At 43.2% G+C, this 16,881-nt stretch overlaps 1 protein-coding gene across 2 annotated transcripts in view; it reads right to left on the minus strand.

Annotated features, from left to right (window-relative positions):
* Nucleotides 1-16,881, minus strand: part of ME1 (malic enzyme 1) — a 385,689-nt gene that overhangs the window by 249,105 nt on the left and 119,703 nt on the right. For both annotated transcript variants that reach the window (XM_068281558.1, XM_068281557.1), the window contains exons 4-5: nucleotides 6,350-6,425; nucleotides 3,973-4,134 (exon numbers count right to left, since the gene is read on the minus strand). In XM_068281558.1, the coding sequence (XP_068137659.1) occupies nucleotides 3,973-4,134; nucleotides 6,350-6,425 (238 nt within the window). The remainder of the gene's footprint in view (nucleotides 1-3,972; nucleotides 4,135-6,349; nucleotides 6,426-16,881) is intronic.

Here is a 16,881-nt window from a genome sequence, read left to right on the forward strand (position 1 = left end):
GGAACACAGTTCCCATTCACCGATCTAAGTGCCTGAGAACAATGATCACGGCATCAATGAGATGCCGTGGTCATTGACAAGAGATAAATCAACACATACACACATAACATCCTCTGTGTACTGTTCAGTACACAAGAGGAATACAAGTGGGGGCATCTAGTGGCCAAATAGTAAAATTACACCTATACAGGATCTTCTCAAAAAATTACCATATTGTGATAAAGTTCATTATTTTCTGTAATATACTGATAAACATTAGACTTTCATATATTTTAGATTCAAATACACACAACTGAAGTAGTTCAAGCCTTTTATTGTGTTAATATTGATGATTTTGGCATACAGCTCGTGAAAACCCAAATTTCCTATCTCAAAAAATTAGCATATTTCATCCGACCAATAAAAGAAAAGTGTTTTTAAAACAAAAAAAGTCAACTTTCAAATAATTATGTTCAGTTATGCACTCAATACTTGGTCAGGAATCCTTTTGCAGAAATAACTGCTTCAATGCGGCGTGGCATGGAGGCAATCAGCCTGTGGCACTGCTCAGGTGTTATGGAGGCCCAGGATGCTTCGATAACGGCCTTAAGCTCATCCAGAGTGTTGGGTCTTGCGTCTCTCAACTTTCTCTTCACAATATCCCACAGATTCTCTATGGGGTTCAGGTCAGGAGAGTTGGCAGGCCAATTGAGCACAGTAATACCATGGTCAGTAAACCATTTACCAGTGGTTTTGGCACTGTGAGCAGGTGCCAGGTCTTGCTGAAAAATTAAATCTTCATCTCCATACAGCTTTTCAGCAGATGGAAGCATGAAGTGCTCCAAAATCTCCTGATAGCTAGCTGCATTGACCCTACCCTTGATAAAACACAGTGGACCAACACCAGCAGCTGGCATGGCACCCCAGACCATCACTAACTGTGGGTACTTGACACTGGACTTCAGGCATTTTGGCATTTCCCTCTCCCCAGTCTTCCTCCAGACTCTGGCACCTTGATTTCCGAATGACATGTAAAAGTTGCTTTCATCCCAAAAAAGTACTTTGGACCACTGAGCAACAGTCCAGTGCTGCTTCTCTGTAGCCCGGGACAGGCGCTTCTGCAGCTGTTTCTTGTCCAAAAGTGGGTTCATGCTTCCATCTGCTGAAAAGCTTTATGGAGATGAAGATTTCATTTTTCAGCACAATCTGGCACCTGCTCACAGTGCCAAAACCACTGGTAAATGGTTTACTGACCATGGTATTACTGTGCTCAATTGGCCTGCCAACTCTCCTGACCTGAACCCCATAGAGAATCTGTGGGATATTGTGAAGAGAAAGTAGAGAGACGCAAGACCCAACACTCTGGATGAGCTTAAGGCCGCTATCGAAGCATCCTGGGCCTCCATAACACCTGAGCAGTGCCACAGGCTGATTGCCTCCATGCCACGCCGCATTGAAGCAGTTATTTCTGCAAAAGGATTCCCGACCATTCCCGAGTGCATAACTGAACATAATTATTTGAAGGTTGACTTTTTTGTTTTAAAAACACTTTTCTTTTATTGGTCGGATGAAATATGCTAATTTTTTGAGAGAGGAAATTTGGGTTTTCATGAGCTGTATGCCAAAATCATCAATATTAAAACAATAAATGGCTTGAACTAGTTCAGTTGTGTGTATTTGAATCTAAAATATATGAAAGTCTAATGTTTATCAGTACATTACAGAAAATAATGAACTTTTTCACAATATGCAAATTTTTTGAGAAGATCCTGTATATTAATTTAATAAAAAATACATATATTTCCCATTAAAATTAACACCTTACCTTCCCCACTCTCCCATAGTTACAAAATAAAAACATGTATATATATATATATATATATATATATATATATATATATATATATATATATATATATATATATATATATATATATATATATATAATATATATATATATATATATATATATATATATATATATATATATATATATATATATATATAAATATGTAACATTTAAAAAAAGAACATAAATAGTTACCTTAGGAACTGAACTTTTTTTTTTTAATATGTATGTTATGAGGATATATTACAGTTATTGTTGCAAATATGGGCTTGTAATTAGTGACGGATGCAAAATGGAAAAAATGCACCTTTATTTCCAAATAAAATATTAGCACCATACATTGTACTAGGGACATACTTTAAAAGTTGTAATAAGCGGGACAAATGGGCAGATAAAATGTGTGGGTTTTATCCATGTTACTAAAGGAGGGATACTGGCCAAAGCATGACAGCCAAACACGCTATAAGTTATGCTTGTACAACTGCCCTTTATGATAGTTTCTTGCATTTGGGTCTGTCCATGCATTAAGATTCAGAGCTTGGATTTTCTCCAGTACTGCATGCTTTTGTGCCTGGAGTCATATTTCACATCTAAGCAAAACTGACATGTAAACTTTTATGTTTGAGGTTATTTGGATTATTTCTACATTCCGTATCACAATCTTGTGTACTGGTGAAGCAAGGGGGCTGCGGAGAAGTTAACATTTAGTTCAAGAATGTCTTTGTAAGCCTAATGGTTTTGGCTGTAATTACTTGGCTGTTTTTACCTCATTATGGATCACATACCTGTGCTTGTAACCCCCCTCCCTACATGGGCTGTCTGAATCACCCACTACACTCGCTATTAACAAATCTGGCTATCCACAGTTATAGTATTACTTGTCTGAGTCAGATCCTAGATGTTCCATGTCTAATCACCTATCCTACATCATCAAAGCGTGGTAGTCGTTCTCAACCACATTGTAATATGGTGTTTTCAAAGTACCCCCTAGTGTGGGTAACATTATATTAAATACTCTGAAAAAAATATTTATTAGCAGTACATCCTGACTGTTTATAATTGCCCGTTCACACTAACAAGTGGTGCATTCCCCTCTGAAACTCCCCTCTCCTGCTGCTGCCTAGACTTCCCTTGACTTTCCATTAAACCTGGTGCAGGGCCATAAAAATGCATGCAGATGCACTTTGAGGTTGTAAAGATAGGTACTGAATGGGGCTACACAACTCCAACTACACCAGTAGCGTATACCATGGGGTGCCAGCTGCTTGGCACCGCTGAAGGTATGAATAGGCATCAGTAGAGGGAGGGTTCTGATTGAGGATAGGCTAGGTTTATACAATAGTTTGCTAGGACCTTCCTTGGCAATGTGCAAAGTAAAGACTCCAAGAAAGAAATAAAAATGGTCCAATTGACAACACCCCTATGTGTATCAACAATATTTTATTTAGTAATGTCACAATAATTTAATAACCATAAACAGTTAAAACACTTAAAAATTAGGTATATAATCACCTGCCTGCATCACTGACATATAATAACAATATAATCTAGTGATGCAGGCAGGTGATTGTATATCTCATTTTTAAGTGTTTTTAATTGTTTATGGTTACTCAATTCTTGTGACATTACTAAATAAAATATTGTTGATATACATAGCAGTGCTGTCAAATTGACTATTTTTTTTTCTTTTTTTGGAGTCTTTTCTTTGCATCATTTACTTATATTGCAGTATTGGAATTTTCACTGCAAAATAGAATATGGTGAATTTAGCGATATTCTGCTAGCGGATTTTTCGGGTGCAAAAATTTACGAGTGTCCCTTTTGCATGTACACCTCATGACTGACTGAACAAACATCAAAAACATCAAAATTTGATTCTGAAAAACATCCATAAACGTGATGTGCCAACTATAGTAGCTTATTTGTGATTTTTTTGAGAGGAAAATAAGACAAAAAACAATTAGTCTGTTAAGTGCCTTGTGCATATGTGATTTATACAAGCAAGCATGTCTTTATGAGCATCAGATGAAAATAAAAATATGCTAGAAAGTAGAAAATCTTATAAACAATAGGGAATATATGTGGATTCTTGAAAACAATCAATACAATAATATTTTTATGAAAGAGAGTACAGTAATACCCACCTCATTATCAGTTCCCACATCTAACATTACAGGAAGACACTCTTGAGGCCTCACTCCTCCACACGCTGTGTAAAGAGCTAGTTTACCCACAGGAATTCCCATGCCATAACTTCCAAGATCTCCAAGACCAAGAATCCTCTCTCCATCAGTTACCACAACAGCCTACAAACACAATAGATTTATGTAGTCCTGTGTTCTTACAATGCTAAACGTCATACAATTATTGTTAAAATGTATAATCTAGACCTAGTGAAGGCTTAAAGGACAACCGGGGTGTCATGTGACATGATGAGATAGTCATGTGCATGTACAGTGCCAAGCACACAAATAACTAGGCTTGGTTCCTTTTGTTCTTTCTCTGCCTGAAAGAGTTAATAATAATTACAGACGTAAAATACTTTCCTGTCAGTAAATGGCTTCTGAGAGCAGGAAAGGAATAGATAAATTGGGTCATTAATTAGTAGAGTTGAGCTCTAACATACTTCAATGAAGGTGTCATTGAGCAGAGACAATGAAACAGCAAAAACGTAAAAACTAGATTTGAAAATAAAATAAAACTGTAGGATATGTAAAAAAGTCATTTTTTTCGGAGAAGGAGGACAGATACAATTGTTTATCTTATCAGTTTATTTTCACCTCGGATGTCCTTTAAGGAATACCATATTTTCCTTACCACTGTGAAGAATACATAACAGAAGGTTTGGAGGAAGATATGAATCAGTTTTGCAGTGCTCATTTGTGTACCTCTGAGTGGCTCTTTACAGGAAGTGGAACTATGAGGTAATTATACCATGTGACCTTCTTGTGTGTCTTAAAGCTTGGATCCAGGTAACATATACAATAGGTAATGACAAACCCAATCCAGCATAAAAAGTTATTTTCAATATTATCATCAAACTTGGGAAAGTTTTAGCAAAACTACAAGAGACATGTGGTAATATTTTAACCATGATAATTAGCAGACTAGAGTTTAAAGAATTTTAAGGTTGAGGCTCATGTCTTGTGTATTCATTTTAGTCACAAACTGAATCAAAAGCAATTACCTTTTGGCATATTCTTTACCAAAACAAAATACAAAAGAAAATGAAAACAAATTGACAGAATATAAAAGACAAAACACATATTGTTACCTTAGGCACTTGGCTTTTTAAATATGTATACCATTACTATTATTTTTTCAAATAAGGTCTTGTAATCATCGATAGTGAACAATGACAAAGCAAAATAAAACAGAAAAAAAGACACCTCAATTTTCAAATACAATCTTGTCATCATACATTGTACTAGGAATATAATCTAAATGTTGTAATAACCAGGATGGATAAGTAAATACAATTTGTGGGTTTAACTTATAGTTAGCACTTATTATTGTAAAGCTATAATGGATGTAAATGGAGAAATAGTGTGTTTTTTTCTATTTTTACCCTTAATTTCCCTTTAAAGAAAACCTGTAACAAAAAAAAAAAAAACTCCCCTGGGGGGTACTAACCTCGGGTGGGCGAAGCCACCGGATCCTATTGAGGCTTCCCCCGTCCTCCTCGGTCCCACGGCGGCGGCAATAAAGCTCCCTGAACAGCGGGGATGTAAATATTTACCTTCCCGGCTCCAGCGCAGGATCGGCTTTCTACTCGGAGATAAGCGGAAATAGCCGATCGCTGTCGGTCGGTCTACTGTGCAGGCACAAGTCTCCCGCGCAGTAGAGCGGACCCGACAGAGATCAGCTATTTCATCCTATATCTGTGCAGAGAGCCGCAACAGCGCCCTGTAAATAAATCTGCCCTTATCAACGCTTGTCAGGCTTGTCGAGGGAGGATTGCCAGACACTTCGAGGGAGCCATCACTGGATTGCCTGCAGCTACAGGGGAGGGGGAAGCCTCATTGGTACCCTGAGGCTTCCCCCTCCCGAGGTGAGTACCCCCCAGGGGAACTTTTTTTTGTTACAGGTTCTCTAAAATGCATAGAAAATTAGGTAATTACTAAACAACATTATTACACACTAAAAGCCTAAATTGTCTTGAAAAAACAACAACAATATATAGATCATATAGGTGTGATAAGTAGTAATAAAGTTATTGGCGAATGAATGGGAGCAGCGTTGATATGTGAAAATTGCTCTCCTCCTTATGTGGTTTTAATGTTACACATATGCCTGTAAGGAACATTTATGTAAACAACTGTACATATAATTAATAATGACAGTCATTAAGAAATAAAACTATTATGCACCACATGCATAAAATATTGGGCATTACAAGTTTAAAAGAAATTATTTCATCATGCTGTGTCCTTATGTGACCTGTTCTGTTCCAAAATGAGTTACATTCATAAGGTAGTAATCTTTAACCTAAATGCTTATGTTTAAAGAGCAACAAATTACCTTAATATCATCTTCAGGCCATGATTTTATTACGGTGGATATGTGACCACGATCATGAATAGTAATGAAGAGACCTCTGTGGAGAAAAGCACATGCATAAAATAAATCTAATATAATGTAAAGGTCTGATAAACACATCATTTGATGAGATCAGCCCTTTCAGAAATAGATTTGTCTGTTTTAGGAAATATGTCTCAGAGTCGAATTTTCCACTATAGCTTGAGTCTAGTCACAGTATACTACAGTATAGTTCCTAGGCAAACAGGCTAAGAAATCTTTAATCTTCAAAGTAATTTATAGTCTTTTATACCTTTTTTTTTTAGACAAACAGGTTTAAAGTGTAAAAAAATGTAATTCTAAAAAATGACCTTTTACTTGTACCTTCTCAGTTTCTCATAGTGTCTATAACAGTTCTAAACTGTCAGAAATCACGGAAGAGCCGCCGCCAGGTGTCTGACGCGGCGGTTGGCGCGCATGTCCCCGCTGCGGAGACACCGCAGAGCGGGGCTGCTGTGGCTGGGACTCGTAGTCCCTTCAGGTTTCGTAGGACGCGCGTGCGCGCGGAAAGGCAGGCCCCATATAGCACCCAGAAGTGAGTCAGCTGACCAGGCTGGTCAGCTGACTCTGGCTCCACTCCTCATTGGTCCAGCACTTAGGGAAGTGCTGGGAAGACATTTGTGTATATATACTGCTAGCTGGTCATTTCTCTGGTGTCTGGCGTTGCGATCACATATGTGGAAGCACCCAGATCCGTAGTCAGATCCGCAAGTGTGCCGGGACCAGCTGGAGCTGTAATCCTACACTTAGCTAGATTCTGTTGATAGCTAAAGTACTAGTTTGATTGTGAATATCTGTTATGACTTTTTGCCTGCCTGACTATCCTCCTGAACTCTGATCCTGTACCTCGATATTTCTGATACTCTGTTGCCGAACCCCGGCTCGTCCTTAGACTCTGTTTCTGCCTCCTGATCCTGTACCTCGATATTTCTGATACTCTGTTGCCGAACCCCGGCTCATCCTTAGACTCTGTTTCTGCCTCCTGATCTTGTACCTCGATATTTCTGATACCCTGTTGCCGAACCCTGCTTGTGCCTTAGACTCCGCCTCTGCCTACTGTATCTGTACTTTATCTGTCCGTGTGTTACGACCTAGCTTGCCCGACCTCGAGAACCGACCTTATTGTTAGAGGCGGTTCCCCGTCCTGTTAGTGACACTTCCTCCAGAGTGTCACTTTCAGACAAACCTTCCTACTTTTTTCAGCCTGATTCCTCCCGCCTTGGAGAGCTCAGGTCTTCGGAAGGAAGCTGTGTAGTACTCCTTACTACACTGAGGCCTAGTCCTCTAAGTGTTACTGTTACACCAAAACACTACACTCTACTCAGGTGAACAGAGGTTAGTTGGTATATCGGATTATCGGTGATACTGCAGATCACTTATAATCTGGTATACATCTGTTTTCCCAGTGATACTGCAGATCACCGGTAATCAGATCCTCTCTGTGCTTCACTGATCGTTACATAAACATACATGTGAGTGTGGTCAACCTAATATCCTTTCTCAGGCTAGGCTAAGGGTTTAATAATTAAACATTTTGTTTGTATTATTAAGTCTAAAATTCTGCTTGGATGGGAGAAGAGTGTCACACATTTTGCACTTCTTCAGAGTGTACGATATAAAGGTATCTCCCGAGTTATAGTTTGTCAGTTACAGTCAGTTATTTTCAACACGCCCTGTCACTCCAATGTTAACCCATTGCACCTGTTGCCAATACAGTGGCAGGCACCCCAACACCCACCGCACATGCTGCTACAGTGCCACGCAACCTGACACCCCCAAATGTCCACTGCACATGCTGCTATAGTGCTAGACACCCCTACACTCTCCCAAGGTCTGGCACACCTATGCCAGGCCTCACTGGCACCAATGTTTTCTACTGCAGCAGTCCTGACCCACCAGGACCATCCTCCTCATTTCACAAAATAAAAAGAGCAGTCGGGAGCGGCAGTTGTGTTCCAGATGGATCGGCGGTGCTGTTACAGTGATGCCTTTGATGGAGCTTCTCTAGTTAATGCATATTGCTGTATAGGGAGCCCTGGAAAAAAAGCATCTTAAAACCCCAGGGCTTCTCATTGATCCACAAAACTGACCAATGGAGGGAGATTTAAAGATGCTTTTGCCAAGGCTCCCTGTGCAGCAGTGTGGTGGAACCCTTTCAGGGACCGGGTAGCAATGGTGCCAAGGGTGTTTGGCACAGGTTCATTGGGAAGCAGTGCATTGGAGGTGGGGGACTGGTGGGTCTGGGATTGGCCGGTAGAGGAAGACTCTTCAATTACTTTTATAGAAAAAAAAATGAAGAAGTTGACACATTTTTTTATTTATTCATAAAGTTTATTTCTCTATTATAAACACTAAATAGCTAGGTTTACCTATTTACAGGATATAGGACTGGTATCTGGGGTTCTCCTTATTAAAGGGGGATACCAGATACCACCAAAAAGTCCCCCAATACCTATCCCCTGATGTGTGAGAGTAGTTATAACCACCTCTAATGCATAGAGGCAGGAATGGGCAAGATATGGGCAAGGCTTTGTAGGAGAATGGGAGGCTTTGCTGCCCCTTTCCTACAGAGCCCTCACACCATGTACCATATGGGTTGTTATAGGTTAGTATGGTGAAGCTCCATGCAGGTCTGCTAAGCCATCATGGCTGAACGAGCCTGCATTTAGGACTAGTGGCAAATAAAATCTTTGGAGAGGGGGCTAAGTAATTTATTTTTTTTACTTTTATTTAACATATTTTGTTTTAAAAAGCTGGCTGTAGGTGAGCAATAGGGACTTAGGGCTCTTTCACACTAGGAGCTGATCCGTGTGCTTTGACGGATCGCTCCTAGGATGCGGTAAGTGGGGTAACATGGAAGTCTATCGTCTTTCTTGTTACCTTTCACACTAGACAAAGCGTTCCAGAGCGTTACGTTGTAACGCATCTGGGAGCATTTAATCATCCGCTGCAAGCATTTCCCCATTGGGTAAATTAGAACTAATGTCGCTGATCGACTTCCTGACATCACGCCGTAGGTCATAACGCATGCACAAAATAGTGTTCGTGAACGCATGTAATGTGAAAGAGCCCTATTTGCCAATTGCCAAGAAGCATTGCTTCCTTGCAGCATGACACTCACACAGGGTGATACCATTGGTCAGGCGAGTTTTCTTCTGCCCTGATGGGTGAAATCTACAAATGTATCCTGTGAGGGTTGAGTCGCCTGGTTATAGAACTCACCATTGCTTAGGCTGATGAGTTTACAATTGCACAGGGCCCCATACCCCTTTCCATTTGCACTTCAGTCCAGGCAGGATAAGTCAATGCAGAAGCTGCAGCTTGTTATAAAACTTTCTCCTTTAAGGGGTTTATCTGCTCTAATCTTTTTTGGGCACTTTAACTAAAATGTCTGTTTTGCCTTACATTTTATACACAGTACAGCAGCATGATGGACATGCAAGCTTATTTTTCCACAGACAGCAGACTTCATGTTTTAGGTGTCATGTTGACATTTTTCTTGACATATTTACATTTTGGTGAGTCAAAATGTAAATGCTTGGATAACATACAGATTCTAGAAACAGAATGCTGATTTTAGTTTTTAAATTGTTTGTGGGATGTATGAGTAACTTTGGCTCTGATTCCAGAGAATGCTGATCTCTAATTATCAGTCGGACAGACAACACGAGCCAGGTACAAAATGGTCTCATATAAACATTGCAGACATCTCCGATCTTGCCATTAAAGATTAAACATTCCAGAGGTTCTGCTCATAGAATATGGGACTGAACTCATCTCCTACCAAGGAAGAATTGTGTCTGATGCACATATCAGAAATCTCCAAATATACTGTACAGCTGTGTTTTTAGAATAAATTAGGCAGTAGCACTGGACGAAAAGGAACCTGAGGTAAGAGGAATATGGAAGCTGACATATTCATTTCTCTTTAAACAATGCAAGTAGCCAGGCTGTCCTCCTGATCCTGTGTCTCTAATCCAGTGGCTGCGCTACACTGGAGCACTTCCCCCCCGGAATCATTGTGCCACACTAAGTGCCCCCCCTCCCGATCAGTAACATACAGTTAACTGTTTCCAAGCTATAGGAGCATACACTGAACAGGATAGGGTCTATTAAAAACTCTCCACGTTAACCTGATTCTATGCAGGCATTAACCTCCTTGCAGGTTATCCCGAGCTGAGCTCGGAGTAACCTGCGCAGGAGGATTGCTCAGGCCCCGCTGGGCCGATTTTCACAAATTTTTTTTATTACACGCAGCTAGCACTTTGCTAGCTGCGTGCATAAGTCGATCGCCGCCGCTCGCCGCTGATTCGCCGCTACCCGTCGCGTCGCGCCACCCTCCCAGACCCCTTGCACAGCCTGGCCAATCAGCGCTGAAGGGTGGATCGGGATTCCCTCTGACGTCCCGACGTCCATGACGTCGGTCGTCATCCTGCCCCGTCACCATGGAGACGGAGGAAGCCCTGCAGGAAATCCCGTTCTCAACAGGATTTCCTGCTTGCGCAGATCGCCGGCCGCGATCGAAGTAGATAGGGGGATGCCGCTTGCCAGTGGCTATCATGTAGCTAGCTCTAGGCTAGCTACATGATTTAAAAAAAATAAATAAAAAAAAAAAGTGCTGCGCTGCCCCCTTGCCGTAGTAATTGGAACAGCAAGGGGGTTAAGTAAACCAAGGGTTATATCTATTTGCCAGAAATACCTCAGAATCCTTGCAAGATGTATCTGGATGACACTCTACTTCTTCTCTACTTCCTTCTGATTGTATGTTCTAACATTGTCAGTCAACAGGAATAGAGTCTGAAGAATACTTACTAGCTGAAAGCTTATTGTTTTTCTTTTAAATTAGCTAATAAATGGTATTATTTTTATTCAAAACTTCCTGTCTGTAAAATACAATCTCTCGTCTGCAGCAATGCTTAGCTACTAAGATAAGGAATTACACACATAGTGTTTCTCTCCCTCCTTCCTCTGCACCTACCCTTGCTTGGAGAGGTATCAGACACAGGTTGGGGACTGGAATGATTTGTCTGTGATCTGTCCACACAGGAGCGGATTAAAGCATGCCACCCTACATCTTTAGGTAACTTTTCTTCCATAATAGCACCAACATATGCACCAACATATGCTCTGCTTAAAAGCCTCTGAGTTCTGTTTGTGATGTTTACATTTGGTTCCTTTCATTGCTGAACTAGTAATTTCATTATCTGAGTTAGGCAAAAAACATCTAAAGCTCGTCATACAAACATTAATTATGATCACCCAAATAGGTCCCGCCAGCCAGCCACCCCCCCCCCCCTACCCCCCCAAAATGTGAATCTGGAACCACCACTGCTCTAATCCCTTTTCCTATAAACCCTGAACAAGCATGCAGATCAAGTGCTCTGACTATTTGACTGGGGTAGCCAAAAGCTTGTTCCTGGTGTGTGATTCAGACACTACTGATGCATGAAAGATCAGCAGGACTGGTAGACAAGTGGTATTGTTTAAAAGCAAATACGTATGGCAGTCTCCATATAACTCTCCCCTTCCCTTTAACCCCCTAAAGACCAGTCCATTTTTCAATAAATAGGCCACTGCAGCTTTAGGGCAGCAACATAGCTTTCTGTTGGTGGGGTCTGATCGACCCCCCCCCCACCAATGTAAATATTTGCTTTATTTTTAAAATAAAAATGTAAATGTTTTTCTTCATTTTATGTACCTCCTCCCTCCAACCCCCAGTCAGCATCACTGTGATCGGCTTTCACATGCTTCAGCCCATGACAGTGGATCAGCACCAAGCCTACCAGGGGGACAGCTGTGTCAAACGGCTGTCTCCAGTACAGCACTGCCTTAGATCGCAGCGCTGTACCGAGTAAAAAGACGGCGTCTAACAGTCGCATCAGCAACAGTCGCATCAGGGCGTGATATCCTGCAAAACAGGCCCACAGGACCTTACGCCAATCGGTGTTAGGCAGTCCTGAGGCTGCCGCCGCGTCCACGCCCATCGGTCGGCAAGTAGTTAAGAACTAATTTGGGCCCAGACAAGACAACTATTTAATGCCAACTGATATGGCAAGAGAGTATCTCACTCAGCACCCCATTATACCTCCAGCATGTGTGTGTTACTGCCCTTTGCCCATCTCCTCATAACTGTACATGCCCCAGCACAGTACTTTACACCTGTACACAACTTCATTGTACATACTCAGCATACCTGTACGCACTAGGGGCATGATTCACTAAACTGTGATAACTCATATCATGGCCGCACTATCGTTTTTGCACGCAATCACAAATTTTCTCACACAATCGCAAATATAAAATCCGCGATTGCACGCAAAAATAAGTGCAAAATGTGAAACCGCACGCGAAAACGCTAGTGCGGCCGTGATATGAGTTATTACGGTTTAGTGAATCAAACCCTATATGTCCAGACTGTAGATCATCAGGATAACATGTTTCGTTGCTGCACAGTCCATTCTGTAACAGAATGTTACAAAAAACGTACAATTTTATTTCAGTTGGCTTCGTTTCCACTTGTGTGTGGCATGCGTCTTGCGAGACGCGATGCCGGCACAGCTGTGACGTGTCTCGCAGCCGAATCCCTCTGGCCGCGCTATGCTCGGCTATGGGATTCAGACGGCGACGTGCAATTTTGCTGCAGGGCCTCAGATTTTTCCCCGGCCACGAATTCAGATGTTCTGCATAGTCTTCTATAAGCTGCCAAATTCCATCCGAATTTGTGGCTGAGAAAACGGCCCAAATTTGCACAAATGGAAACCTAGCCTAACAAAAATGTATATGTAAAAGTCCATTGTTTGCTGGATAAGGACCTGTCAACTCTGTTTAAAGTAGTGCATTGATTGCAGTAAGCATTGCAGTGCAGTAGGCCGCAGTATGAAACGCCCATATGCTGCTTTGTAATGTGGCTTACTGCACTGCAATACACCATCTATGTGACGTTCACAGTGTGTTGGTAGTGTTGCGGTACAATGAGTTGCGGTATGGTAACACACGTTACCAGGTACAGTGAAGCATACTTTTCATTGACTGAAGCCTTCACTATATGTGACGCAACACTGCCAAAATGTGCGGTACTACTTTTTCCTTCTGTTGAATTGTTTCCCTGTTATGCAGGGAATGCCATGTCCCACTGTGAACCTAGCCTTAAGGTCACTGGCTCAGTGCTTCGGAAGAAGTCCTGACAAAGCACAAAGCAAAATGTTACATGCACACTGCACACTGTTCACATTTACTGATATGATAATTTAAAGTGGTTCTCCAAGGACAAAGTTTGTTACAGCAATTACATAATACTAAGTCTCTCCATGCTATGTCTGGAAACTGTGCCTGTCACTAAGAAATAATGTTTCATAACCACAAAAGACAAAAACAGTAATGACTGTTGCACCTGTGTGCCTTGACTTTAGTCAATGATATCAGAATGTTAGCTTCTGTTGTCCTGACCCAGCCCTTAAACCAGTACAATGCATTATGGGAAATTATAATGCTCTCCTATGAGTGTCGCTCAACAAACCAGAATGCGCTGAACACTGTTCAGCAGCCTCTATCCCAAATATGGAAGAGGCAAGCCTGGTCCGCCCATGATGCCAAGTGAGGTGACTGTCTCAGGCGGCAGAGGTCTGGGGACAGCAGAGACAGGAAGCAGAAACAGGAAGCGAAGAGAGTGCCTGGAAAACCTATACTGGGGGCAACTGTACCTGGCTAACCTATACTGGGGGCAAGTGTACCTGGCTTACCTATACTTGGGGCAACTGTACCTAAACTGAGGGTGTTTTTGGGGGGGCACCGCAGCTATAAAGTGCGGTGCAAATTGTCGGCTGCTGTGCAATCCCTTTAATTCGGGGGGGGGGGGGGGGGGGGGCATCCTTACAAGTTATTCTCAGGCAGCAAAAAGTCTAGAACCAGCCCTGGGAAGAGGTAAACAATATAAAAGTAATAGTGACAAATGTATAGTGAGTAACAAAGCATACAGCATTTTACAAGACACAAAAGGGAGAGAACGCTGCCCTTGCAAGCATACCTAAATTAATGGGGGGCAGGGACAAACCAATGATTTTAAAGGGGGGATTCCTCCCTCAGCCAGGCACAATACAGTATAATAATATGGTAGGACATCATGCTGGATACACATAATGCAATTTCCCTTCCGACTGACCGATAACGGGATCGATCAAGAGCAGGTTGGATACAGATAATAATGAGGACAGTCGACATTCGTAATGAAGGGGAAAATTAAGCATTCACACAGCAGGGCACAGGGCTGTGCTCATACCTGACTCAAAGCCCCTTAGAGCTGCTTCATGCTCTGTACATATGCTGCTGCTCCGTCTAAAATCAACTGTAGTAGGGAAAGAAAGGGGGTAATGCTGTGAGCTGCAGAATACCTGCCGATATTCAACTTGTGCCTGTCCCCAGACAGTGCACCGGCCCTGGTCTGAGGGGGTATTCTGGGCAGCTGTAATCCCCCCCCCCCCCCTGCGTTTCCCTATGGGGGGTGTGCAAGAGGTAGGACACATGTTAAAGTTTATGACCTTGTGGGACAGAACACATCCATTGAGTACTTCCCATCAAGAAATCACCTTAATGACTTCACCATGCTGAAATCTTTGCAATGTACTGTAAATATATCTGGTAATCTGAGAATTGTGATATGAATACTGTGATACAAATACAAATGACCAGCGCACAACATTCTGTGTAATACAAAATAGTGATAAAATACAACAAAAGTGATGAGTTTTCTGTATGTAATGAAGGGAAAGCTTTGGGAACACACATACTAAAATACAGCTGCAGTGACAGAGTGTATATAAATATATATATGTGTTGGCAAAATCAATCCACAGAATGAAAGTAATTTACATTTGTCACAGAATATTAGTAAAGTGACAATAACATTCTTGGGAACAGGCGGACATTTTCATGTGACCATAACAGAAGACATTTCTCACAGCCCTCTTTTTTTTTTTAGAATAAAGTAAATATTTTTAACGTGTAGGTGGATACCAAATACTTACACTTTGCAGTATCCATTTGCATCGAATTCAAGATGGCGCCGCACCGGTAGCCACGGCCACAGGGCTCCGGCCTCTTTTTCTCCTGTCCCTCTCTTTCTTATAGGTTTACCCCCTAACCCTCCTTAATCTATAGAGGAGGATGCGGGGAACAAAGGCAGAGACACGGACTGGCTCACGGAGGCTCTCACCTACTGGATGGCCGGCTGCGGGCTGGCAGCTGATCGCGCGGTGAGCTGATCAGCCATGAGCTCCCCCACTGCCATCTCAGGGCCGCTGCGGGTGGCGAGATCGAGGAGGACGCCGGTGGCTGCAGGACCTCTCAGCCACACTTTCCTCCCGGCCCCTCACCACGTGGGGCTACTTCGGCGCTGCTGCCCAGGGACACCAGAGGCCACAGCAGCGGAGGGAGACCGCCCAAACACCGCGGCCCTTGGGAGAGGCCCCTCACCACATGGGGCTACTTCGGCGCTGCTGCCCAGGGACACCAGAGGCCACAGCAGCGGAGGGAGACCGCCCAAACACCGCGGCCCACGGGAGAGGCCACACGGGATCCCATCTGGCAGGGCCACCAGCAGTGCTGCTCCGTCTGCTGCGGGTGAGTGCCCGCAGGAGAGGTCACACAGGATCCCCTTCAATCCGGCAGGGCCACCCACAGTGCTGCTCCGTCTGCTGCGGGTGAGTTCCCGCGGGAGAGGCCACACAGGATCCCCTGCCATCCAGCAGGGCCACCCAAAGTGCTGGGGGTGAAGGCCCACAGGAGAGGCCACACAGGATCCCCCCCCTGTGCCCATGGGGAGGCCATCCACAGTGCTGCTGCGGGTGAGGTCTGCAGCCACAGACGAGGTACGCTGCCCCTGTCCACCACTTCTGCCCAGCCAGGGTGCCCCCGGCCCTATGTCCACCAATTGTATGTCCACCAATTGCTGCCCAGCCGAGGTGCCCCCCGGCCTCATGTCCACCCTGCCGCCCAGCCGGGGCGGCCCCAGATCCATCACTGCTGCCCAGCATGAGTGCCCCCGGGCACCACAGGGCCCCCACTGTGTCTGCGCCCTCAGTACCCAGCCGTGCGGACTTGTAATTAGAAGCGCTACTCCTGGTTCGAGTGAACTCTGCTGTCCACCTCCATCACGATGCTCCGCTGCTTCTGCTTTCTCTCTACTTTCCGTGGACAATCAGTTGCGCCTGTCTTGTTGGGAGCGTGTCGCTGTGTAGTGTCCAGTGCCGAAAAGGGCAGCGCTCATATCAGCTCTCAAGCTGCTCCTCCTGTCCCACTCTTTTCTGCTCCTGCTATCAGTGTATGTAATTGCTATGCTTGTATTACGTTAACTGTATGTGTATGCTGTAATGCCCTTGTTTTTGCTTTTTATTTTTGTTCTGCTTTTATTGTTTATATGTATGTACCATGCTTAACTGTTTACGAGGCTCTGCTTCATTGTACGCACAAGCTGTTAATGT

Source organism: Hyperolius riggenbachi, chromosome 4 (genome assembly GCF_040937935.1).
Source record: "Hyperolius riggenbachi isolate aHypRig1 chromosome 4, aHypRig1.pri, whole genome shotgun sequence".
NCBI lineage: Eukaryota > Metazoa > Chordata > Amphibia > Anura > Hyperoliidae > Hyperolius > Hyperolius riggenbachi.